Source organism: Cucurbita pepo, chromosome LG19, assembly GCF_002806865.2.
Source record: "Cucurbita pepo subsp. pepo cultivar mu-cu-16 chromosome LG19, ASM280686v2, whole genome shotgun sequence".
Taxonomy (NCBI): domain Eukaryota; kingdom Viridiplantae; phylum Streptophyta; class Magnoliopsida; order Cucurbitales; family Cucurbitaceae; genus Cucurbita; species Cucurbita pepo.
Genome location: NC_036656.1, coordinates 2568619 through 2595987, shown reverse-complemented (window position 1 = coordinate 2595987; position 27369 = coordinate 2568619). Strand labels below are relative to the sequence as shown.

Sequence of the window (27369 nt, the reverse complement as noted above, 5' to 3'; positions counted from 1 at the left end):
ATTCGAGATTTCTAGCCTTGAGAGCTTTTTAGTCATGCAACCATTCAGTCATGCCCACTAAATGATAAAAAGAATATAAAACACTAAATGATAAAAAGAATATAAAAAAATCCAAGTAGTAAGCAGGATTCCACACATGATTTCTAGTCATGCCCACTAAATGAAAAAAGAAGATAAAAATAATACAAGTCATGAGCAACAAGATTTGAACCTACACGACAAAGCCCACATGATTTCTAGTCATGCCCGATAACCACTCCGGCACACCCACTGATTAAATGGCACACCCACTGATTGAATAATACATCAAGTTGAAGTTGTGAGCAGTAAGATTCGAGATTTCTAGTTGAGTGCTTTCTATTCATGCAACCATTTAGCCATGCCCACTAAATGATGAAAAGAAGATAAAAAAAATGCAAAAAAGAAGATAAAAAAAATGCAAGTCGTGAGCAGCAGGATTCGAACCTGCGCGGGCAGAGCCCACATGATTTTAGTCATGCTTGATAATCACTCTAGCACGCCCACTGGTTGAAAAGTACAACAAGTCGAAGTTTTGAGCAGTAGGATTTGAGATTTCTAGTCGTGTGAGCTTTCTAGTCGTGTGAGCTTTCTAGTCAGGCAACCATTCAGCCATGCCCACTAAATGATGAAAAGAAGATAAAAAAATGCAAGTCGTGAGCAACAGGATTCGAACCTGCGCGGGCAAAGCCCACATGATTTCTAGTCATGCTCGATAATCACTCCAGCACGCCCACTGATTGAAAAGTACAACAAGTCGAAGTTTTGAGTAGTAGGATTCGAGATTTCTAGTGGTGTGCGCTTTCTAGTTAGGCAACCATTCAACCATGCCCACTAAATGATGAAAAGAAGATAAAAAAATGCAAGTCGTGAGAGGCAGGATTCGAACCTCCGGCACACCCACTAATTGAAAAGTACAACAAGTCGAAGTTCTGAGCACTAGGATTCGAGATTTCTAGTCGTGTGCGCTTTCTAGTCAGGCAACCATGCCCACTAAATGATAAAAAGAAGATAAAAAAATGCAAGTCGTGAGAGGCGAAGTTCTGAGCACTAGGATTCGAGATTTCTAGTCGTGTGCACTTTCTAGTCATGCAACCATTCAGCCATGCCCACTAAATGATGAAAAGAAGATAAAAAAATCCAAGTCATGAGCGGCAGGATTCAGACCTACGCGGGTAGAGCCTACATGATTTCTAGTCATGCCCGATAACCACTCCAGCACGCCCACTAATTGAAAAGCATAATAAGTCGAAGTCCTCAGTAGGATTCAAGATTTCTAGTCATGCCCACTAAATGAAAAGAAGATAAAAAATAACACAAGTCATGAGCGGCAAGATTTGAACTTGCACAAGCAGAGCCCACATGATTTTTAATCATGCCTGATAACCACTCTAGCACACCCACTTAATNTTCGAACCTGCGCGGGCAAAGCCCACATGATTTCTAGTCATGCTCGATAATCACTCCAGCACGCCCACTGATTGAAAAGTACAACAAGTCGAAGTTTTGAGTAGTAGGATTCGAGATTTCTAGTGGTGTGCGCTTTCTAGTTAGGCAACCATTCAACCATGCCCACTAAATGATGAAAAGAAGATAAAAAAATGCAAGTCGTGAGAGGCAGGATTCGAACCTCCGGCACACCCACTAATTGAAAAGTACAACAAGTCGAAGTTCTGAGCACTAGGATTCGAGATTTCTAGTCGTGTGCGCTTTCTAGTCAGGCAACCATGCCCACTAAATGATAAAAAGAAGATAAAAAAATGCAAGTCGTGAGAGGCGAAGTTCTGAGCACTAGGATTCGAGATTTCTAGTCGTGTGCACTTTCTAGTCATGCAACCATTCAGCCATGCCCACTAAATGATGAAAAGAAGATAAAAAAATCCAAGTCATGAGCGGCAGGATTCAGACCTACGCGGGTAGAGCCTACATGATTTCTAGTCATGCCCGATAACCACTCCAGCACGCCCACTAATTGAAAAGCATAATAAGTCGAAGTCCTCAGTAGGATTCAAGATTTCTAGTCATGCCCACTAAATGAAAAGAAGATAAAAAATAACACAAGTCATGAGCGGCAAGATTTGAACTTGCACAAGCAGAGCCCACATGATTTTTAATCATGCCTGATAACCACTCTAGCACACCCACTTAATTAAAGAAATAACAAGTCGAAGTCCTGAGCAGTAAATGAAAAGAAACTAAAAAAAAATATAACTCGTGAGCAACAGAATTCGTACCTCCACAGGCAAAGCCCACATTATTTCATGCCCGATAACCACTTCGGCACTTCGACTGAATGAAAAGCACAACAAGTCGAAGTCATGAGCAGTAGAATTTGAGATTTCTAGTTATGCCCGATAACCATTCCGCCACACCCACTAAATGAAAAGGAGCTAAAAAAAATATAAGTCATGAGTGGCAGGATTCTAAACTGTGTGGGCAAAGCCCACATGATTTCTAGTCATGCCCGATAACCATTCAAGTACAACAAGTCGAAGTCGTGAGCAGTAGAATTCGAGATTTCTAGTTATGCCTGATAACCATTCCACCACGCCACGACAGGGTTCAAACCTGCACGGGCAAAGCCCACATGATTTCTAATCATGTTTGATAACCACTCCGACATGCCCACTGAATGAAAAGCAGAACATGTCAAAGTCCTAAGTAGTAGGATTTGAGATTTCTAGTCATGCCCATTCCGTCACGCCCACTAAATGAAAAAAAACGACAGGATTCGAATTTGCCCACGTAATTTCTAGTCATGCCTAATAACCACTCCAGCACACCCACTCAATGAAAAACACATTTTTAGGCATGCATGATAACCAGTCTAGCACACCTATGAATGAAAAACACAAGTCCAATTCATGAGCACAAGAATTTGTCACACCGACTAAATGAAAAGGAGCTAAAATAAATACAAGTCAAGAGCAACAAGATTCGAACCTCCGCAAGAATCNCACTTTCTAGTCATGCAACCATTCAGCCATGCCCACTAAATGATGAAAAGAAGATAAAAAAATCCAAGTCATGAGCGGCAGGATTCAGACCTACGCGGGTAGAGCCTACATGATTTCTAGTCATGCCCGATAACCACTCCAGCACGCCCACTAATTGAAAAGCATAATAAGTCGAAGTCCTCAGTAGGATTCAAGATTTCTAGTCATGCCCACTAAATGAAAAGAAGATAAAAAATAACACAAGTCATGAGCGGCAAGATTTGAACTTGCACAAGCAGAGCCCACATGATTTTTAATCATGCCTGATAACCACTCTAGCACACCCACTTAATTAAAGAAATAACAAGTCGAAGTCCTGAGCAGTAAATGAAAAGAAACTAAAAAAAAATATAACTCGTGAGCAACAGAATTCGTACCTCCACAGGCAAAGCCCACATTATTTCATGCCCGATAACCACTTCGGCACTTCGACTGAATGAAAAGCACAACAAGTCGAAGTCATGAGCAGTAGAATTTGAGATTTCTAGTTATGCCCGATAACCATTCCGCCACACCCACTAAATGAAAAGGAGCTAAAAAAAATATAAGTCATGAGTGGCAGGATTCTAAACTGTGTGGGCAAAGCCCACATGATTTCTAGTCATGCCCGATAACCATTCAAGTACAACAAGTCGAAGTCGTGAGCAGTAGAATTCGAGATTTCTAGTTATGCCTGATAACCATTCCACCACGCCACGACAGGGTTCAAACCTGCACGGGCAAAGCCCACATGATTTCTAATCATGTTTGATAACCACTCCGACATGCCCACTGAATGAAAAGCAGAACATGTCAAAGTCCTAAGTAGTAGGATTTGAGATTTCTAGTCATGCCCATTCCGTCACGCCCACTAAATGAAAAAAAACGACAGGATTCGAATTTGCCCACGTAATTTCTAGTCATGCCTAATAACCACTCCAGCACACCCACTCAATGAAAAACACATTTTTAGGCATGCATGATAACCAGTCTAGCACACCTATGAATGAAAAACACAAGTCCAATTCATGAGCACAAGAATTTGTCACACCGACTAAATGAAAAGGAGCTAAAATAAATACAAGTCAAGAGCAACAAGATTCGAACCTCCGCAAGAATCATGAGCAGTAGGATTCGAGATTAAGTAAATTTTGTGCAAAAGAGAAGTGCAACAAGATTCGAACTTGAACCCAAATGATTTCTAGTCATGCCCGATAACGACTCTAGTGCGCCCAAATAATCACTCTAGCACGCCCACTGAATAGAGAAGTGCAACAAGATTCGAACTTGAACCTAAATGATTTCTAGTCATGCCCGATAACGACTCTAGTGCGCCCAAATAATCACTCTAGCACGCCCACTGAATAGAGAAGTGCAACAAGATTCGAACTTGAACCCAAATGATTTCTAGTCCTGCCTGATAACGACTCTAGTGCGCCCAAATAATCACTCTAGCACGCCCACTGAATGAATAGAACTAAAATATAATTTTAACTTTAAATGTAGATTTTTGTGCAAAACAAATCGGCATATACTTTTGTGCAAAACAAATCGTAGCATGATTCAAACCTACATGAGAAACGCCTACATAATTTCTAGTCATACCAGTAACATTCTGACATGCCCACTAAATGAAAAAAACTAAAATATAATTTTATTTTTAATATACAATAGGTTTTTGTGCAAAACAAGTCGTGAGCGGCATAATTCACCTCATAACCACTCTGACACACGGAATGAAAAGAAGCTAAAATATAGAATGACCGGATTCGAACCCGTGCCACTGACACACCCAAATCCCCGCCCCGTGTACACGTATATATTAAAAAAGATTAAATAGTTAATCTTACGATTCTAATTTTAAGATTTAAATTAAAATTATATTATAATATTCCAACTTGAATTTTAAAAATTATATTAGGAAATATATTGATTTATTAAGATTTTTTATAATTTTTTTAATAAATGTTATATTAAAAATGAAAATTTTAAAATAATTATATTTTAAAAGAATAATAAATAAAAAATTACCTGCAGGGAACTCGATTCCTGCAAATTCTTCGAGCTGTATTTACACCTCGATCCGTGCAGAAATAAATGAGAGAATTTCGTAAGGATGAGAAATAAAATAGGTGGTGAGAATGGGAACGAGAAGCTTCTTGTCCACAGAGTACCCAGCCCCATGAACATCTCTAAGTATGGCTCCGACATAAGAAAATCGGCATGTATGTAAAGTTATGTAAGCAAGTACATGTTTGTTATATTAGGTTGTCTTACGATCTACATACTAAGATATAATATATAAGAATGTCAACATGAAAGACGGATATATAAGCCTAAGCTTATAATAATTATAATACTGCTAATAATAATTAGGCGGGAAAAAAAAAATTCAATAAAAAAACGAGCGAGCGAAAATTGTAATATATCTGTCTGGCATCGAACTCGGACATGAGTTTCCCTAAACCAGCCTCAGTACCACTCTAACAAACTTATTAATACAAAAACANTTTTTTTTTTTTTTTTTTTTTTTTTTTTGCTCGGGTCAATTCAAAGGTTTTGCCCATGAACCCGAAACCGAACAGTTCGAATTCAGAAAAATGAACCCAACCCTACTCGAAATGATAATCCAACTCAACCCAACCCTTCTAGTTCGGGTTGGGTTGGTCCGAGTTGTTGGATTGTCGGGTTGAATGTTCCCCCTAATAATAATTGTCGTAATAATAACCTTATAAGTATTATTGATATTATTAGATTTTAAAAAATGTGTCATTTTCAAAATTGCGGTGCAATATTCATTTTCGAAACCATCAAAATAAATAGCGTACACAATAACCTACTCACCACCTAAACCCCACCTATCTTCTATGGTTTGAATATTCCAAAGAGTATTTTATTAAAAAAAAGAAAAACTCGATATTAAATCTAAATAAAAATAATCATACTCTTAAAATATGATGATTAAAAAATACTCATAGTTGCTATCGTACCAATGAAATATATTTTTTTTTTCATTAATTCAATTATAAAAATGTCATAATTAAAACATGTTTAGTTTTGCAATTTTTAGATAATTTTTCTCGCAAACATGTGAGTGAAGACAAAACATGCTAAAAGAATCTGTGTCGGTATAAATACTTCAAAATAAGTGTTATGAAAAAAAATCGTAGAATAGGAGTTCATATTACTTATGTCTATATTTTTTAAATAAATAAGCTACATTGAATTCTATTGGTAGGTTTATAATTGGTAAAGATTAGTAAACCTAATTTGAATTAATATAATTAAAATTTGTAGTATTCATAGGAGAGGGGTTGTCGGGTTTTGCTCTACCAAGATCTCTACACAATGATCAACGAGTACATGTTGGTGTTGAACGTACATGCAGGGCAAGCGTGTTTTTTGTCAACGTGTTCGAACTCGAGCTTTTTTCATAATTTCCAATTTTGCCCCCAACCTGAGATAAATTTTATTTCCATCGTATTTAGGAGTATAAAAATGATATATTGATCTCATTTCTTTTAATACATTTTTATAATTTACTCATTTATTTTATATTATTAAAAGTAATTAGTAAATATATGAAAAATAAATTTATAATAAACAAAATATATTTTTTTTAATCTATAACTTTTCAGACAATTTAAATATGTAATACAATTTTAACTTTATTATTTGAAAATATTTTTTTAGATAATTCATCGGTATATATAAAAACCTTGAATCAAACCCCCTATGAAGTATCGCCACTCTCCTCTCTCTCTCTCTCTCTCTCTAAGGGACACACAAACAGCTCCTCCTTTATGACGATCTCTTCGATGCTATATTGCTCCTCTTCAATGCTTTAACGCACCCATCTTCCCGTTTCTTCAGGTTTTAGATCCTCTTTGGCACCTCTCCTCCGGGGATCTCACGGCTTTTGCAGCCAATTTCGGGTAATTTTTAAGACAATGAGCTATGAATGTTTTTGTTTCTTTTCGGTAATTCCATGGGAGTTGTGTTTTTCTGTTCGTGAGGCATTGATTTGGATTGATGCATTGATGAATTTAAGTTTGTAATTGACTGATTGTGCTGCTTTTATGGGGAAATGGCGTTGGTTTGGAAGTGGGATTTGTTGAATCGTTGTGTTCTTTTTTGTTATTGGATTTGAATTCTTCTAAATCTCAGATGATTGATGGATTTGGTTGGTTGATGTTGAGTTGATCGGTGCTTTTTTATGAGATTCTGTTTTTTGAACTGTTAGCTTCGTTTGCATTTCCCCTTTTTTTTTTTTTTTTTTTCTCTCTCTCTCTTTTTCGCTTTCTGAGTAATTGTCACATTTTGTCGTGTTTTCATGGAGTAGGGGGACTGTTCCTAAATCTTTATGCATTCCTTTGGTTTATGTTTTCAGATTTATAATTTTAAAGGCGTTGTATTGATTGTTAGAGATCTCATTGGTGGGTTTAGCTGAAAAAGTAGTTAGATTGAGATTGGGAGAAGAGAATGGCGTCTATTTCTACTCTTTCAGCGGCATTATCTGGTACTTCGGCGTCTGATCTTCTTCGAAGCTTGAGTAATGGCGTTAGTGGTATCCCTTTGAGGGCTCTGGGAAGAGCGCGATTAAACCCAGGAAGGAAAGCCATTTCAGTTAGTGCAAAGTTAAGGAAGGGGAAGAAGCACGAGTATCCATGGCCGGATGATGCGGATGAGAATGTCAAGGGTGGAGTTCTTACTCATCTCTCACATTTCAAGCCTCTGAAAGAGAAGCAGAAGCCTGTTACTCTTGATTTTGAAAAACCACTTGTTGTTCTTGAAAAGAAGATTATCGATGTTAGTCTCTCCTTACGAGTGTTAGTTGCATCTTCTGATTGTGCATCTCTCACTATCTTTGGCAATGATTGTCTTTTCATTCTGGATGTAGGTGCGGAAAATGGCTCATGAAACTGGTCTAGACTTCAGTGATCAGATTCTTTCATTAGAAAATAAATATCAACAGGTTTGTTATTACTATTAACGGAGTTCTTATTCCAATTTGAAGTGTTGAAATTTGATCTTTTTCACATAAATTTTCCTCAATGAGCTTGACTGCTTCTCGTTGTTGGTTTCAGGCTTTAAAGGATTTATACACTCATCTGACTCCTATACAACGTGTTAATATAGCTCGACATCCTAACAGGCCAACTTTCCTCGATCACGTGTTCAATATCACTGACAAGGTTTTGTGGTCTTTTTACTGTGAAAGTGGTATTGAAAATTTTGGATTGTGGATTTGGTAATTTTGATGCCAGAAATATTTTCTACATGTTTACAGTTTGTTGAACTTCATGGAGATCGGTTAGGGTACAACGATCCTGCCATTGTTACTGGCATAGGAACCATTGATGGGAGAAGATACATGTTCATGGGTCACCAAAAGGGTAGAAACACAAAAGAAAATATTCAGCGGAACTTTGGAATGCCTACTCCGCATGGGTATGTTTAGTAATGGAGAAACATGTTCTATATTAGATTTAACATTATGCATGTTTTGAAGTAGAAAGGAATATGAATTACTCCTTGTCGAATCCGAGCTTGTTGGAAAATTTGAAGTTAGGATATTAGATATCTAATCCTGACTAGTTTTACTTATTTCCTAACAGTTATCGGAAAGCACTTCGCATGATGTACTACGCAGATCACCACGGGTTCCCAATTGTTACTTTCATTGATACGCCAGGTGCATTTGCGGATCTCAAATCTGAGGAACTGGGCCAAGTATGAAAAACAAAATATTCTTTTTTATGGAGCTCTTCCTTTATCTGGAGAACTGATTTGCTTCATAAATTTGCAGGGTGAGGCTATTGCTCACAATTTGAGGACTATGTTTGGTCTCAAGGTACCAATCATTTCAATTGTCATTGGAGAAGGAGGCTCTGGCGGTGCCCTGGCAATCGGTTGTGCCAATAAGTTGCTAATGCTCGAAAATGCAGTTTTCTATGTCGCCAGGTGCATTTCATGCCTACTCTTTTAGTAAATTAAGACAACTTCACTATTATTTCATTGTAAATTCTGCTGATTTACCAATAACCCGTTTAATTTTCAAATATGTTAGTCCTGAAGCCTGTGCTGCAATCTTGTGGAAAAGTGCAAAAGCTTCTCCACAGGTTCTTATACATTCAACCCTTAGTATCTTCTTTTAGAGGTTTATCTATATTTGTTGAGATATATTTGTTATTTGCAGGCAGCAGAGAAGCTAAAAATTACTGCACCAGAGTTGTGCAAATTACAAATTGCCGATGGCATTATCCCTGTAACGACACTGTCCTTCACATATCTTGATATTCCATGTTCTTTTCTTAGTTCTTAATTCCTTTCTTGTCTGTTCCTCTTTCCAGTTCTGACACCGTTTATGCCTGCTTAGAAATGAGTGTAGTTACATATATGCTAGGGGCACATCCTTGTTTTTATGTGTTGAATGCTATATGCTTGTTATTAAAAAATATTCGCTGTTTTTCCTTTAACAATATCCATAATTTCAAACTATATACCTTAAGGCTTAAACATTTAATACTATCCAAACGTTTCTTAGTTTACTATCCAAACGTTTCTTAGTTTAATTAATTTGTATTTTTAGTTTCTTTCCCCTTCCGTAGTAACTGCAGGTCTAAACTGACTTGAACTGAGGCTTTCCTCTTATATCTTATTGTTTTGATCATATGTTCCTCGTTTCTTATCGTAAAAAAAAAAAAAAAAAAAAAAAAAAAAAAAAAAAAAAAAAAAAAAAAAAAATACACCTGAACTCGTAATATTTTCAACTGTCATCGTGCATTGTATTAACTTTGAGTTGAAGCTTCTCTGTAACTTCTTTTAGCCTCAGGTTGAGGCTCTCTTTGCATATGTTATTATTTTGATAGAAGATGGTCTGTTTCTTTTCCCCTTCTTCTTTCCTAAGATTATTTTGTACCTATAATAATTTTAAGCATTGTTGTTCACAGGAACCCTTGGGTGGCGCGCATGCAGATCCTGCTTGGACCTCGCAACAAATAAAGATTGCAATAAATGAGACCATGGATGTAGGTCCTTGACTTTTTCTAAAATAATGAAACCTGGTCGTTCTCATTGTAGCGTATACATTAATGAATTTTCTGCACGTCTTTCAGGAGCTTTTGAAGATGGACACGGAAGAACTATTGAAGCATCGAATGCTGAAATTTCGTAAAGTTGGAGGGTTTCAAGAAGGCATTCCAATCGAGCGAAAAAGGAAAGTTAACATGAAAAAGAAGGAAAAACCCATTAGAATGAAGTCAGTTCAGGAACCGGAGACTAAGGTGAAAAAAGTGAAACAAAAATCAGTGAAAGCTAAGGAATCCTCCATTGGGAATTCAGATTTAGATCTGAATAAGATGATTGAAAAATTAAACAAAGAAGTTGATTTTGAATTTTCTGAGGCAGTAAAGGCCATGGGCTTAAAGGACAGGCTTGCTGCGCTGCGAGAAGAATTTTCAAAAGCAAAGTCACCGGACCGACTTATCCAACCAGCATTGAAAGATAAAATCGAGAAGCTTAGCGATGAATTCAACCGGGGGTTGTCTAAAGCTCCCAACTACGAGAATCTGAAGAATAAACTCGAAATGCTAAAGAATTTATCTAAATCCAAGGCTCTCTCAGTTAAGGATGTTAAGGAGGAGACCCCATTGAAGCAGGAAATCAACAAAAAATTTGCAGAGGTTCTGGGTCGATCTGATGTACGGGAGAAATATGAAGCGCTGAGGGCCGAAATCGCAAATTCAGGGGCATCTACATATATGAATTTGGACCCCGAACTGCAAAAGAAAATTGATAAAGTAAAGAAGGAAATACAAGGGGAGTTGTTGGATGCCCTCAAGTCCTTGGGTTTAGGTGTTGAGGTACTAACGTCAAAAGCAGAAGGCCTTAGCGGGCAGGCGTCATTGTCTCTGTTCAAACCAAAGATAAAAGAGTTGAATGAGGAAATTAATCAGGGAATTGAAAGCGTTGCAAGCAGAACAGATCTAAAAGATAAGATTGAATTACTGAAACTTGAGGTAGCCAAGGCTGGAAAGACACCAGATACAACCTCAAGAAACAAAATTTTGGCTTTGGAGCAGCAAATAAAGCAGAGCCTTGCTGCTGCACTGGATTCTTCAGACTTGAAGAACAAACATGAAAAACTGAGGGAAGAGATATTAGAAACTGCAGAATCTTCAGCAGGGTTGGATCCAAAAGAAGGTGATGGAGATGCTAGAATTCAGACTAATTTGGGTGCTGAGCATACCTTCGCTTAATGTGAGTTTTTCAGTTTTGTTTTACCACGCATAAGAATCAAGCGCACGCGCACACGCACACGTGGATGCAGAGAAATACATAGAAACTTGAAAGGCTTAGTGCATCGACGGTCTTCGCTTTCCGATCAACATTGATAAGTATAAATATCTCAATAGTTATGACCAGTTTTTTAACCTTGAGGAGCACATAAAATTTGACTATGGAATGACTCTTGCCAATGAATGCAAAATGTCTATGTTGAGGAGTTTTACTTATTAACTTTCGATCTTTTTGCAGGGTTTTAGTTGCCAGTATACATGAGCAGGACCATGTTTAAGAAGAAGTTGCATGTAACAGGAAACTAGTTAGAGCGTCCTCATTGGCCAGAAAACCAAGTTATCCGTTCCCGCTTCTAACCCTTATTCAACGTCGTCGCTTGATTTTGATAGGTTACAAGATTTAGGGTCAGCAGGAGCAGGAAGGACACGCAGGGCTGCTACATTTTCTTCTTCCTGTTTTCAGGGGGCTTTTCTTTTCTAAATTGAGCTATTTTTCTGACTTGTTGCTGTGTTTCTTCTTTTTCTATTAATAGATCCAGATAGCTTTGTATAGATTGCTAGATTGTTTTGGAGACTAATAATGCATTGCAAACTCTTTAAAATGTTTGTTTAGAAACTAAACATCCTGGTTGGAACATTACACAATAAGTTTATAGGCAAAGTAGCTTCTCTTTTAATTGTCTTTGCAGGCATGCTTGGTTTGCAGGCTAAAGGGTTTTGGTTCGAGGAATCACTAGAAGAGGTTGCATACATGTTTGTTCTCCGACTCTTTTCAATTGCAAGCCTTATGACGTGTAAGTTCATCTCTCATTTACTCGATTACTCTTGTATCTGGTAATGTATATGACTTAATTTATCATCAACTACAAGGTCAAAAATTCAAAAATTCAAATTTTCACTCTATGATGGGGTTGAACTCATAAACCTCTACTAGTAGAAGTTTCTGCAAAAGTTTTTAAAACGCGTCAGGGAGAGGTTTTCACTCTTAAAAAAGTTTTCACTCTTAAAAAAAAACTTTGTTCTTCTCTCCCATCGACGTGGGATCTCATTTTTCACTCTCCTAGGATCACTCATTCTCCTCTCTACTAGATGTGGGACTCCCAATCTACCTAGGGCATAGTGCTTTCGCTGGCACACCGCGTCTCTCTACTAGATGTGGGACTCCCAATCTACCTAGGGCCCAGTGCTTTCGCTGGCACACCGCGTCCACCCTTCTTCGGGGTTCAGCCGCTTTGCTGGCATATCGCCCAGTGTTTGGCTATGCTACCATTTGTAACAGTTCAAGCCTACCGCTAACTTTTTTGCGCTTTTCTTTCGGGCTTTTCTTCAAGATTTTTAAAATTGCCTGGGAGTGGTTCTTTTATAAAAAGATGTTTTGTTCCCCTCTCCAACCGAATAGGATCTCACATATTTACTTTGTACTATTTCATCTTTTACGTAATTTTGACGTCAATGTCCTTTCATCATACATAATATTGTATATATGATGAATTTCTTAAATTGTGTAGGTCACGAGATAATACTTGTGATTATGATATTATGATATCAAAGTTTGGTACTTGTGATAGCTTCACATTCATAGTAACTTATAAATACATCATCCAACAATTACTGACTGTAATTTCAACCAAGCATTGAACGACATCTTCGTGGTTATTGAATCTTATAAGGTAAATTATTAAGCTGTAATAAATTGTTGGGTTTGTCATAATATGAAGCAAGATAAAATTTGTGTATCAAAATTTACTATCCTTCTTAACTCCATTTTCTAAACAGTATTTTCTTCACCAATAGTTTTTCGTTCGGAGTTGGCCCATGTTGCCAAAATTAAATCGTTATGCAATAAATGTAACATGCCAGGTAATAGCTTGTGCATATTTAATTAAAATGCCTGAATTTGAACTTAAATAGTACAATTTTCATTAATTATTTGCAAAATGATACTCGGACGTCAAATTATTAAATTTCGAGATATAATTTTAGTCTTCCAATGTGGAGATATCTATTTTATTTGAACGGGAAAGAGATTTCCTGTTTAGACAGAGAATGGGGGAGGGAATAGAAAATTTTGTTTTTTTCATTAAGATAAATGGGGTCGGGGACGGGATTATGTTCCATATCCTCATCCCCCCGCTTAATATAAATATATTTTCAACACACGTATATGTATGTGTATGTATATATATACTATTTAGTTATTTAAAAAAATATTTAATTTTGAGACTCTAATTATATATTTTGTGGAACAATAATTATTCCTGGGACGGAGGTCTAGTTGGTGTAATATTATCCAGATTACATATTATTCTAAAATAATTCTGAAATTCATTATTATTACAATAAATATATTTAATTTATTTAAAAAAAAAAAAAAAAAACCCAATATGGGGTAATGAAAATTACAATCAAATGAACGGTCACACATCACCTATTTACCACGAATATTTACAGAATTACTTTAGTTTGATAAATAGTTACAAATTTAGTAATTTTCCTTAAAAAAGTGTTCAAATGTATATTTAGTTATTTTATTTGATGTAATTAAAGTATATTTTTAATTTATTAAAATAAATGTCACGCATTTATTTATTTATTTATTTGTAGAGAGGCCACCCTTCCAATTTTAATTTAATTCAATTATTTATAACTATTACAAGCAATTTTGGATTTTAATTTGTTGGATAAAATTGTATTTATTGTCAGAATAAAAGAAAAAAAAAATGGAAAAAAAATGATATAATTATAAATAATTTTTGATTCGTTCATCTTTTTGCTCCCACGTTCGTCTCTCTCTCTTGCCCGTGACATTGATTATTTTCATCTTCTTTTTCTTTCTTTTTCTTTCGTTCTTTCCCTCTTCTCTCTATTTTTTTCACTTTCATTTCTCTTCTCTTCTCTTCTTAGGGTTTCGAATGCGACTTCAACTGGCCGGTGAGGTCAATTATGTAGGTTTTCTTGTCTTTGATTTTCCATGCCACTGTTTTCTCTGAAATTATTTTCGACTACGCCTTGCTGGATTTCTGCTTTCCGGCGTCTTCGCGTTCTTGCTTTCTGCCACTGTCTTCTTCAACCTTGCGTTGGTGGATCGTAGTTTCGGCAGGGATTGGCAGTCGATTGCAATTGCCTGCCNTTTTTTTTTTTTTTTTTTTTTTTTTTTTTTTTTTTTTTTTTTTTTTTTTTTTTTTTTTTTTTTTTTTTTTTTGTGTTTAGCTTAAGTGCTGCCAATTTGCAGAATAGAAGCGTCGGGAGTACGGGATTTTGCTTCCCTTCAGGTTGTTTGATTAGCTAGGGTTGCGGGTTTCGTTCTGCGAGTAATGCGGTTCGTTGTTGTTGTTGTTGTTGTTGTTTTTTTTTTTTTAACTTGAGAAGCTTGTAGTCAAAATGGTTGTAATTTCGTGTTGTTTGGGTTTTTTTTGGACTTGCAGGGTTGTTTTGAATATTGGGTTACCAGTGAAGTTCACGACTTTCCAGTGTTTGAGGAATTGTGAGGTTTGGAGTAAATGTTGCTTGGTGGTCGTTGAATGATTGTTTCCATGGACTTAAATGCCTCGCCGGTGCCTGAAGAGGATGAAGAGACGTTTGAGAGGCATGAAGAGGTGTATAGTGCTCCAGAGGAACACATAGAGTCCGGTGCCAGTATAGCACGGCGGGTATGTGTGTTTCTGCCCGTATTTTCATTTTAACTAGAAAAGAAACTTTTGTTATAGCGTACAAAAGGATGGTTTGTGCGAATATTCTGTTATAACTTCCTATCTGTTCTTCCTTTTCCGACACCTCATTAGAACGTTTTATATGAAGTAGAGGATAGATGAGAATTTTATCTTGGTTTTCTACGTTCTCTAGTAAGATTTAATATTCGGGTAGACTTCTTTCTCTTTTTCTTTTTTGGCCAATACCCGTTAAGAAAAAAATGAGAGAATGTAGCAATACAAAGAAAAGGATATGACTTGAAGGAGGAAACTTAGTCTTTTTGTGAGTGCACCAGTGTATTGAACTTGCATGCACTCGAACAGTAATAATGCATACACATTGATACCTAGATGAGCAGCCCTGCTTGATTGTGCATCTATTCGTTTGTGTTAGGAGCGAGAAGAAAGAAAAAGACGGTTGAAGAGAGATCGCTCTATTGAGAGACCGGTGCATGAATACCAGCAACCTGCACGGGATCAGTTTTACCCTGCTAAAAACCAAAAATATGATAGAAACAGGCTTCCCCCAGGTGAGGTTCTTAGTTTTTGGATTTCATTGATTCCTTCTTTTTTACGAAGGTTATGGCTCCTTTTCATGTACCTATTTGTAAATATTTGAGTTATCAACTGGTCAATAATAAGGGAGGTTCATGAAAGTTTTACGTTTCCATTTATTTTTTCTGGGTATTTTTCATGCATATATTTGAGGCTTTAAGTTAAGTTTTCATGCTAAATCGTAGACCATGCGAACTAAACATTCCTGTCAAGAAACTTTCTTTTCTATGATTTATGTTTTAGCAATTTTTGTTTACCTCTTTTATCTCTAGGTTGGTTGGATTGCCCTGCATTTGGTCAAGAAATATGCTGCATGATTCCTTCCAAGGTTCCTCTGGGTGAATCCTTCAATGATTGTATAACACCTGGTAAAAGATACTCGTTTAAGCAAGTGATCCATCAGCAGAGAGTTTGGGGAAGGAAAGTAAGTATCTGTGCACATATTTAAAAACCAGAGAAAGAGAAAAAANTATTATACAACAACAGATTTGAATAAAGAGGGTATCAAGTATGTTAAGGTGAGTGTTGGAATATGGCATGTTATCTTAATTGTACTTTCTAATTGTAGGGGTTGAACTCTACTAATTTTCTGTGATCTTTGTTCTTGTTGGGGGAAGATTCCTTGCAAGGGGAGAGATTCTGTACCTGACAACAAGTCAGTCAATATGTTTGTTTACGAGGTTTGTACCATTTTATTTCACACACACACAGATAATCCTTTTCCGTTTTCTTACAAATGCTTTCATACATTAGATTTTGAGTGGAAGGGATTAACTTTCGTTGATCTTTTTTTATTGGATACTGGGTACAACGTGAAATAAGGAACCGAAGGATATCAATACTTCTTTAGGTGTAATACTGTCTAACTCGTACCCATGTGGGTCACTTCAATATACCAATTTTTAAACTTATTGTCCATTGATTTACTTAGTAAGCAACATTTATGTCCTGGCAATGACCATTAGGTCTTAGAATATCTTCTTTATTTTATTTATTTATTATTTTTTTTAGAGTCAGAAACAAAACTTTTAATTGGTGAAATGAAAAGAGATTAATGCTTAAAAATACAAACCCTACAAGGGAGTGAAAATAAGACCATAAAACTCTCAATAAAGGAAAAATAAAAGCATCCTAAATAACAAAGAAAACTGGTAAAAGACTTGGATAGAAAACTCCATGTGAAGCTTTCAAATGAGCAGAATCAAAGCAAGCGGCCCAAGGAAGAAACATATTCTAGAAGAATCTCAATTTCCTTTCCAACCAAAGATCTGGGAGAACGGCTTTGATCTCATAACTTCTCCAGTGTATCAGTTTGATTTGGGAAAAAAGTGTGTTGGGATATGCATAGACATACACCCAATTATACACGTTTCAAGTGATTGTGCATGTATAGACTTGTTTACTTGTTGAGCAAAGTAAATGAGAAAGTTGTAGAACCTGAACGTGCGGATGTATTTTATTTATTTATTTCAACCATATAACATACCTAGGTCTAATTAAAATGTCGCGTTTTTTTTCCAGGTCATTCAGTTCCTTTCTCGTCAGAAACATTCAAAGAAGTATATTCTTGTCCATTGCACTCATGGCCATAATCGCACTGGATATATGATCATAAATTATCTTGTGCGTGCACTATCCATTTCTGTTACCCAGGTTAGTTAGTGTACCTGTAAAATGATTCTAGTGTCATGGTTTTTTCCTAGTCTAGCTCATTGATTTGTCTCTTGTTTTGTCTTCTACCCCTTGCGGGGGGGTATTGGTTTATCCTCATTTCACAGGCTCTTAAAACGTTTTCCGATGCACGGCCTCCTGGAATTTACAAGCCAGACTACATTGATGCATTATATGCCTTTTATCATGAAAAAAAACCTGAAATGGTTGTTTGCCCACCCACGCCCGAGTGGAAGAGATCTTCAGATCTTGATCTTAATGGTGAAGCAGTTCCGGATGACGACGATGATGGGGGTTCTGCCGCTCCTTTGAATGTATGCAATATTTAGAGAGTACTCGTTCTTGCCTATATTTCCATTTCTTTATATTAATAGAACTGTTACATAAGAAGTGTACAGAATCATATATAAGTTGCTCTACTTAGTGATGAGGATATGAACTCTTTGTACCAAATTGCCTTTTCACGTAAGAAATTTGCTTGATAGTCGATAGGAAAAATTTGACTATAGGTTGCAAATTTATTAGGAATTTGTGTCTAGAGCACCCTAAGAAGGATGCAAAACTAATAGGGTCCACGGATTTGTAAAATTCCTTTGAAAACTCCTTAAAAGACACTCTTATTGCTCTCTCATTAAATTTCTGATGGAGTAGCCTTAGAGGCATAGAGCCACAAGACATTCGCCCTTTTTCTTCAAACATGAGACATGGAGGAAATGGTTGTGACTAAAGAAGAGTGCCAATTAGAAACTCTTGCCTTATTTTTCACTTTTGTTTGGAGCAAAGTTCCTTGTGACATGTGGGTGTGCATCATAAATTTTGCCTCTCTGTAGGTGGGGGAAAATCCTGCGTTTTGTAGGTACCTGTGTGGGCAATTGTCCGTGGGTATTTTTTCTGATTGGGAACCCTTAGACAATAATGAAGTGCAAAAGAAAAAGAGAGGAAGGGTCTCTTTTGCCTTAAGCCTCCAGNTTTTTTTTTTTTTTTTTTTTTTTTTTTTTTTTTTTTTTTTTTTTTTTTTTTTTTCTGACCACTTTGCATATTTAGATTGCACGTGGAAATTGAATACACACAGAAGTCGACTTTCAATTCCTTTTTGATAATTGCAGCATTAGGCTCCATCCTACTCATCCATACACTCTGTGTTTGTATATGTAAAAGTTCAAAAATTAAGCCATGGTGCATTACTTTCCCATGTTCCAATCCCTTGACCAATACAGTATTCTTTGTAGTTTTTCTTCTACCTTCTTTAGCAAGTGCATTAGAAGAGCTAGTGGATCCCATTTGTTGTAGGTGTGGGGATAAAATCTTTTTCAAGAGAGAGAAGTGAACGGTTTTGTTAGGAAGGGACAAAAAGGGAGGACTAATTGAGTTCTACTAATTAGTCTTTGGATTTAGATTATTTTATTTTATTTTTTAAGAAGATTTTTTTGGTCTTCCAGGAAAATCATGATGATGGTACTCAAATGATGACAAATGATGATATATTGGGAGATGAGATACCTGAGGACCAGGAACGTGCTTTAAAACACTTTTGCTATCAAATGCTTAAATTGAATGCTGGAGTATGCTCTCTAACCCTTTCCCCCTATGCCTGCACTTTTTTATCAGACTATAGCCATCATAATCCATCGTTTCACGTCCATTTATTTCACTGATATTCGCACAAGACTGCTGCGGATTTTTATATGGGGAGTTTTGGCTTCTTCTCTCTCTCTCTCTTTCTATCTCTATCTCTCTTAATAATGATAAAAATAAGTTTTTTTACTTACTGGACAATCATACAATTTGTTCACTTAAACCATCTATTTACAAAGTACCACTGAAACAATTAGGAAACTCTTTTCCCTGACAATTTTGGTTTTTTTAATTCATTATTACTGTTATATTATTTTAAATTATATTTTAGTTGGTTTGTATTCTTTCTGCAATTCATATTTAGGAATTGTATGTTTACCAACTATGTAACGTTCCCAACTTATATATGTTGTGGATTTAGAACTTGGAAGCAGTTAGTTTATATGGTAGGCATGGAATATATTTTATACTTGATATAATTTTATGCTGTTTTCATTCAATTATTCTATTCACCAGGAAACGAGGATGATGAATGATCATCTGAGTTTTCAAATAGGACATTGAAATTTGTTTCAGTTTGAACTTATTGCCGAAGCCAACATGCATGAGCCTTTGCAACACTATTGCTTAAAAAATTATAGTCGGAATTTGTACATAAGATACATTATGAAGTTGAAGCACTTACACATGTAGCTTGCTGATGTATCAAAATGTTTTTGTGTAGCTTATACTTGATTCATTATTCAAAATATTTTATTTTTCAGGCAAGAGCAAATTTGCAATTTCCAGGGTCACATCCAGTGTCTCTTAACAGGTCCTGTTACATAAAATTTCCTTAGCTTCATTCATATCATTTTCCTAAATTAATTAATTCTACTTCTAAATGCCTTTGTGCTTCGTGTGACATTCTATGCATAGTGAGTCAAAGGCCCTTTTTAGCTTTTCGTTAGTAAGTTTTTCAAAATCTAATTTCTTCTAATTTTATTAATAATTTTAGTAGTTACTACAATGAAGCGATTATACTTGAAGTCAATACATTTGCTTCATGGCCCAGCATACTTATTATGATTGGGGTTATGAGAGTTCTCTCGGTAGGAGGGGTTGATTTGAATTTTTTTTTTTTTTCTTATGAAGAAACTGCGATGCTTGGTGGTGTGACACTCGAGTGAAGGAGGGGCACATGAATGAACCAAAGATCACATCCTGATGAGAGCAATTCGAAAGATAGGATGGCTAAGAAAGGTCTAAAGGAATTTGAAAATTACTACACAAGGTGCACCTTCCTTTTTGGTGACTCAATCATAGGAACTCCAAGGTTAAACGTGCATTCCTTGGAGCAATTGTATGTTGGATGACCTTCTAAAAATTTTATAGGATGCATGTGAATGAGGTCAAAGTATGCTGGAAGGACTCGTGTTGTTTTGTGGGGAGAGAAATGAGTAACTTGACCATGTTGCATGGGATGTTAGGGATTGTAGGGGCCATTAGGCGCCAAATTCAAATTTCGAATCTTGATCTGAATCCTAGGCATGAGTTGTTACAAATGGTATCAAGGTGGTACCTCTCCTAGTAAGGTGTGGTTCGAGGATGAACCAACATGGAAGCAAGTGGGCATGTGGCACCCAAGTGAGATGGGGTGGGGGGAGGGGTGGTACATGAATAAATTGAAGACCGCATTCAATGGGAACATTTGGAGGATAGAGTGTCTAAGAAAAGCTTAAACGAATTGAAAGTAGCTATACCAACAGAGTGCACCTGTCTTTTTGGTGCCTTAATCAATTCTATGTTAGGTGACCTCCTGAAAATTTTTCTAGGATGCATGTGAGTGAGGACAAAGCATGTTGGAAGGCCTCGTGTTGGTTTGTGGGGATAGTCTTCACTCTTAGAAGTGAGAAATAAGCAACTTGACAATGTCGCAGGGGATGCAGAGGATTTTTTGGGCCAATAGGTGGCGAATCTTGGGCACGAGTCGTTCCAGTTGGTGCGAACAAGGTGCCAAAGAAATCATGGTTTTTTTTCTTTGTTAAAATTTGGTTTTCTACTATCGCCCTTCGGTAGATAGTGAGTTGGTGGATAACTACTCTTCTTTTTTTAATTATTTTTTTCTGGATGCCCTTCATGCCACTCCGGGAACCAGGATACTTGCATATGGTCCCTTTGTCCTCACTAGATGGTTCCTAATCCTTCGTTCTTCCTTATTTTGTCTAGCCCTAATTTCCGTAGTTTCCTTTATTTTCCTTGTCAGGGACGGTTGTTCTAAGGTCAATTTCTTTGCATGAGAGAGCTGACTCTATGGGTAGGTATTCGTCATTTTGTTGGGGCTGCAATGATGCATTCTTGGCAGGGGTGCGTTGCAGGACTTGTATCACCTCAGTTGGAGTTGTCAATTTTCTAGAGAGATTTGGGGCTTTTATTAAAAATATTCTTTTGGCGTTCATTTCACTTTGTACATTTGCTGCTGTTTTATGATGGAGAAGGTGCTGAGAGAATTAGGACAATTTTCAATGATGTTGAGAGGTCTTGGACAGAGGATTTACTTGTATTGAGATCTAATGCTATAACTATCTTTTAGGGTTGGTTGGACAGAGGTTGTTGTATAACTAGTTACTTTTCGGAGGCTTTGGCTATTTTTCACTTGCCCCTTTCGTATTATTTCATTTTGATGAAAGCTGGATTCTCATTACAAAGAAAAAAAAGGCAGAGAAATTTTACAACTGAAAGCTTTTTGAAGATGATAGACATCGTGTTGAATAGTAGATTGAGTAGGAAATATTTGATTTTTTAATCAGATTTATCTGAAAACGAGAGAATTTAGCTTCTTCCCTCTAGACATGACGTGGAGGACAGGTTGGTTGTAGCATTTGTTTGAGTTGGACAAACCATTGCCTACCATCAATTATTTGGATTGTTTGAGGTCTTGATCAATGAATTACTTGTTTCTTATATGATAAAATTCTTTGTTCTAGATGGTTGTTCTATTGAGTTATTGGAAATAAAATACATGGAACATAGTGAAGGACACTATGGAGGTGTTTCAAGATTTTTTTTGAAGTATTAGAACAGTTAATCCTTGCCTTAATGATACATATATTGGCTAAATTCCTAAGAAGATATATACCTGAAGAGTAGTATATTTTGGACCACTTAGCCAGTGACGGGCCTTTACACAGTCTTGGCTAAGGTTCTATCCTGAAGGTTCAAATGATCGATATTTAGACTACTTCCTGTGAAAGAAATACAAATTCTGGATCCTTAACAAGGTGATTTAAATGGCTTGGTCTGGTGGTCTGGGACTCTAATAAGGTTTTCAAGTACTTTGCATGCTACTTGCTCTTCAGTCCTTCACGTGACTTTTTGCTGCCTGCTGAACTCAATTACTGATGATATTGAGCGTTTCGTGATTCTGATGCTTTAGTTCTGACTATTAGAATGGTTATTTATATATTTATTTTTCTCTTTTGGTTGTGAAGGGGTGCGACTGAGCTATATGCTTAACTTAGAAAATATTTTGTAATGTTATTATAGTTTGTAACCTCTATTATAATTAAAGAGTTCTGACTATTGTAATTGCAATTGTAATATATTTTGTAGCTCACTGTTTGAGTAAATAACTTCTCAAGTAATATCTGTGATTTAGAAACATCTCTTATTTCTAATAGCTGCTACCGCCTCTTATGCTTTTTTGTGTTTGAATCTTGGAAATTAGACCTCCTTTCTCTGTAGTCTTCTTTGCTTCTGTGCTACGGTGGACATCCTCGCACTTAGTCTCTTTTGGTAATTCCAATGCTTCTTATCCTGACAAATTGAAGCAAAGAATCAATTGAGTATCATTTGTACGCTACCGTTGATTATAGGTTCTTATTGATTGGGTTTGCTGTTGAAATTCAGTTCATGATAATGAGTTTGATTTTATTTTTATGTTATTCAGAGACAATCTGCAACTGCTAAGGCAACGCTATTATTATGCCACGTGGAAAGCTGATGGAACAAGATATATGATGCTCATAACCGTGGATGGATGCTACTTGATAGACAGGGGTTTTAAATTTCGAAGAGTCCAAATGAGATTTCCTTGCAGAAATGCGAATGATGTATGTTTGCCCGATCCTTCACTGAAGGTGTATGTGCTTGTATAATTGTACCAGCATTCAATCTGATATATATTATTAATTTTGGCTTCAAGGGACTAGTTGAAAAAAGTCACCACTTTACACTACTTGATGGAGAGATGATAATCGATACTGTGCCAGACTCGCAGAAGCAGGAGAGAAGATACCTTATCTATGATATGATGGCAATTAATCATGTTTCAGTTATTGAGGTTTGATTTATATATTTGTTAGCAATGAAAGTGCTCCTAATGGAGGAAAACTTATGTTTTCAATGTAGTTTAACTAAAAAAAAATATTGCTTAATTTCAATTGGGTGTGCTTATTTTATTATTATTATTTGTGTGCGCGTGTGTTTTGTTTTGGTTTGATTTTTGCCACCTCTATTGTATTGCACAACTTGCTGGCACTAATGAGTCCACAGACTTAACTATCGCTTCTGAGTGCTTGATTGTACAGTTCAATTCTAGCCAAGTAATCATTTTAGAGGCATTAGTATTAGCGTTCTAATTTCTAATTTTGTGGTAGGTTTATCATTTCCTTCTCGTATTTTGACCTGACTTAGATTATATGTGATACTCTATCTAGATCTCTTAACTCAATGAATAAACCGTTCAATTAATTGGCATGTATCCTTTAGTGATAAGTTGTTATTTCCTTTTTATAGCTCTAATAGCTTGCCATTGTGTAGCGTCCTTTCTATGAACGATGGAAGATGCTTGAGAAAGAAGTGATTGAACCTCGCAATTATGAGCGCCAGAATATTTACCAAAGCAGAAACCTTCATTACAGATATGACCTAGAGCCATTTAGGGTGTGTATCCATACTTTCTTGTTATGCTTTTTCTTCTGGATGTGGCTATTTGATTCAACATAAATTACTCATTAGGTGAGGAGGAAAGATTTTTGGTTGCTCTCTACAGTTACCAAACTTTTGAAGGAGTTCATACCGAGGCTTTCACATGATGCCGATGGTCTAATATTTCAGGTAGTTGATTTTTTAGTAAATAAAATATGAACTGACCTTTTCATTTTTTATAGGACTTGAACCATCTTTTATTCCAGGAAACTTTGATACTAAGTATTATTTCTCGAAGTTTACAAGCGTATAATCTCTTGTGGCATCTCTATTTAATCGCATTGTTTCTCTATGCTTCTTAAATATTGGATTTATACTCTGTTTTCTGTTTGTGCCTAGCATTGGGGAAGTTTACTTTTTAGGGAACAATAAATTTATACCCTTAAAATTGGAAAGTGACTCGAATAAAATCTTAAACAAATAATTCTATCATAATTGAAATCAACTTTATAATTGAATAATTTAGACTTGATAACAACTCATATTAATGAAATTCACTACTATTCACTTGATTCCCAACATTTTCCTCTATTACTGCATTAATGCCTTCAGTTAAAGAAGTGTTAAACTCATGCAAATTATGCATTTACAATTTTTTTAAAAATTTGAGCATTGGGTCTAAATTGATCTTCATGGAAGTTTTAAGTTTTAATTGATTCAATTATTAGTTTAGAGCTTTAATTGTTTTAACCTACAATGTTTAGGGGTTCAAATTGACATTGCCCCTACCTTTTATTTAGAGATTTGTTATCAGCATTTGTTGCACTAAAATGTTTTTCTTTTCTAGGGGTGGGATGATGCTTATGTTCCTCGAACTCATGAGGGTCTTTTGAAGTGGAAATATCCTGAAATGAACTCAGTCGACTTCCTATTTGAGGTTGTAAGTAATTTCTTTAGAATTGAATTTGATATCTGCAGCTGAAGTTGACGGTGAAGTAATTTAAAATTATTTGTCTGGACAGTTGGGTGAAGATGATTCTCAGATTCTTATTTTGTTCGAACGTGGAAAGAGGAAAACGATGGATGGAAATAGGGTTAAGTTCAAAGGTTGATGCAAATAGTTTTGCCTCTTTGTCTCTCAACTTGTTCTCTTTGCATTAGTCAGTTAAATCATTTTTAATTATCTATATGTTTATTGGCCACTAAAATGAACATTTACATCCAATTGTGGACAGCTGCAAAATTTGTGTGAAGAAAATATCATCTTGATTGTCAAGGACTTAGGGTATGAAGTAAAATTACTTCTGAGGTCCATTCGGGGGCTTATAGATCGAACAAAGTATTAAATTATTGTATGTGAAGAGATTTATTGAAGAGTTTGTGCGAGTGTGATCTGCCTTCTAAGTTGAACCTGCTGGACAGATCATGAAACAAATTCTTTCATTAAGTTGAACCCGCTTGACAAAACTTTACTGCTAGCGTTGGCTAGAAGTTGCCACACAATCTAACGACTATAAAACTTTCTTCTCTCCCATTGCATTGCCTCTTAAACTACTGGATTGTGTTACAATGAGTTCATAAATCCACATTCGTGCTCATTTATCTTTTTGTAGTTGCTACTGGAATTATGTAGCTGAATGTCGGTTGGTTGAGTAATTGGGATTTGATGATCACATGCTCTTGCATATGTGGATAATTCTGACCGCAAGCTATGCTTCGCAACTATATTCTCAAGGTTGCATAATTGATGCAAAAATTCCAGGATAACCAGAAGGTCATTTGGTTTAAAATCCTTGAGTTTGTTGCATGGTATTCTACTTTTGACAGGAAATATTGTAAGATCAGTTAATAGTCTCCAGTTTCAAATCTGCTAGAAGGTTGAAGAAATTTTGTCATATAAGAACATGCTGGCATGTACTGTCTTCATAAATTATCTATAAAAAAGTGGATCATCTGGAAATAATATATGATATTGTTTTGCTTTTGAGCAACATGGGCACTGTTATATCAGATGTTACATTCATGTGTTTTTTATAGTCTGGGGATGAATACTTTACTTATATATATAGTCTTTAGTGTATATTCTTTCAAATCTTATTTTCAAGTTTTTGCAGATGGCGATCCCTCCTTTTATTCAGGAAAGATTGTTGAGTGTTCTTGGGATTCTGATGAGCAAGTATGGGTCTGCATGCGTATCAGGACAGACAAAACAACTCCTAATGATTTCAATACTTATAAAAAGGTTCCTTTACTGCCAAATTGATACAAAGCTTTGCTGATAGTTAAAAAAAAAAAAAACCCTGCATCAACTAATATTGCTTGATATTTGAAACAGGTCATGCGCAGCATTAGAGACAATATCACGGAGGAGGATTTGTTGAAGGAGATTCACGAGATAATACGCTTGCCCATGTATGCTGATAGGATAAGGAATGATAGTAAAGCGGCTCAACATACGAATTCAACACGACGGAGGTGATAGCTAGACAGACGTGTGCCCAAATACAGAAATTAGGCAGTATTAGTTGGTAATCTTTGGATGAAATTGCTGAAAAGGTGTTCCCCACATGTTTTGCTTGCTTGCTTGTTCAATCTGTTGCCAGCTTTATGATGTCTCTCCTTGGTAGAATTGTGCATATATATTATTAAAAAGGGTGACCCAGATATCCACCATTAGCTTCTCCTTGTACTATCCTTTAGTTTGTGGTGCAGGGCTGGCGAGTTGTATGATCCAGTTATTGCACTTGATAGATGTCTTCAAAATTAGGGCTTTGAAATTCATTTCTTCCTAGTTTTCCAGGTGAGGAGATGTAGGATTAGGATCCATCATGTATATTAGTATTTTTCTTTTGGTCATTTAGGAATTATTGCTAAGCACAGCAACTAAGGCAGTCATTTTAAGTAAATCTGAGCCATTTTACTGTTGTGAATAGCAGCCTTTACTCGTAATGAACATGTCTGTGTCCTGTTATGTTTTGGCCTCTTTTTCTCTACACCTTTATTTTGAGCTAAGTTCTTGAGGCCGAGAATAAGAATAAGAGCTATGGATATTGTTTCATAGCCTGTTGTCTTTGTATTCCCGAACCGGTTCGTTACAATTTCTATACGCACCATCTTCTACTGGAAAGGAAACTATAAATTCCATTCATATGTTGGAGTTTGTTTATGTGAGATTCCACATTGATTGGAGAAGGAAACGAAATATTCTTATAGGTGTGAAAACTTCATCCCAGTAGACGTGAAAGATGTGTAAACCTTTCCCTTGTAGACACATTTTAAAATCGCGAGGGCAAGTCTAGAATGGAAAGCTTGAAGAGGAAAATATCTGCTGGTTGTAGGCTTGTGAATTATGTCCAAATTCACTTTTGTGACGAACCATTCACATAACGGTCCATTAGCTAGTTTAGGGTCTTTATTCATTTTGTTTACCTTGTGTAGTAAAAATTTTATTAGAGTGGAAGATGTGTCAGATTCTTTCATACACATGAATCAGCATTTTCGTCCAATCAAACTCACCTTCTCATCTTTACGATCATTTTCAATATAGTTTGTATTGTGCAAAAATAATACAAATTAGTCTATGATTCTCAACCTGCCCTTCCGCACTTTAGTTAACAATTTTAATAGCATATATTCTTATTAAAATTTAGAGACTATCGTTTTGTAATTTAGAAAATT

The 27369-nt window shown here is 36.1% G+C and overlaps 1 protein-coding gene and 1 pseudogene across 2 annotated transcripts; both read left to right on the top strand.

Moving 5' to 3' along the window:
- The first annotated feature begins 6742 nt into the window (after nucleotides 1–6742).
- LOC111781450 (acetyl-coenzyme A carboxylase carboxyl transferase subunit alpha, chloroplastic-like) lies at nucleotides 6743–11970 on the top strand. Of its 2 annotated transcripts, none has more exons than XM_023662035.1 (12): nucleotides 6743–6928; nucleotides 7421–7802; nucleotides 7894–7968; nucleotides 8081–8188; nucleotides 8284–8444; nucleotides 8612–8726; nucleotides 8803–8957; nucleotides 9064–9115; nucleotides 9193–9261; nucleotides 9947–10024; nucleotides 10112–11255; nucleotides 11532–11970. In XM_023662035.1, exons 2-11 carry the CDS (start codon nucleotides 7476–7478, stop codon nucleotides 11252–11254), a joined length of 2283 nt encoding a protein of 760 aa, XP_023517803.1. In that variant the 5' UTR covers nucleotides 6743–6928; nucleotides 7421–7475; the 3' UTR covers nucleotide 11255; nucleotides 11532–11970. The 2 variants fall into 2 exon arrangements, with proteins under 2 accessions (XP_023517803.1, XP_023517802.1); XM_023662034.1 differs by having other exon boundaries at nucleotides 7384–7802.
- A 2153-nt stretch (nucleotides 11971–14123) lies between these two features.
- LOC111781073 lies at nucleotides 14124–26662 on the top strand (annotated as a pseudogene).
- Nucleotides 26663–27369: the final 707 nt, after the last annotated feature.

What these genes read in the sequence shown, in the direction of transcription:
- LOC111781450 (XM_023662035.1), top strand. Translation starts at nt 7,476, where the DNA reads ATGGCGTCTATTTCTACTCTTTCAGCGGCATTATCTGGTACTTCGGCG. An exon ending in TTGAAAAGAAGATTATCGAT is followed by an intron (nt 7,803 to 7,893) that starts GTTAGTCTCTCC and finishes TTCTGGATGTAG; the next exon opens with GTGCGGAAAATGGCTCATGA. An exon ending in GTGCAAAAGCTTCTCCACAG is followed by an intron (nt 9,116 to 9,192) that starts GTTCTTATACAT and finishes TGTTATTTGCAG; the next exon opens with GCAGCAGAGAAGCTAAAAAT.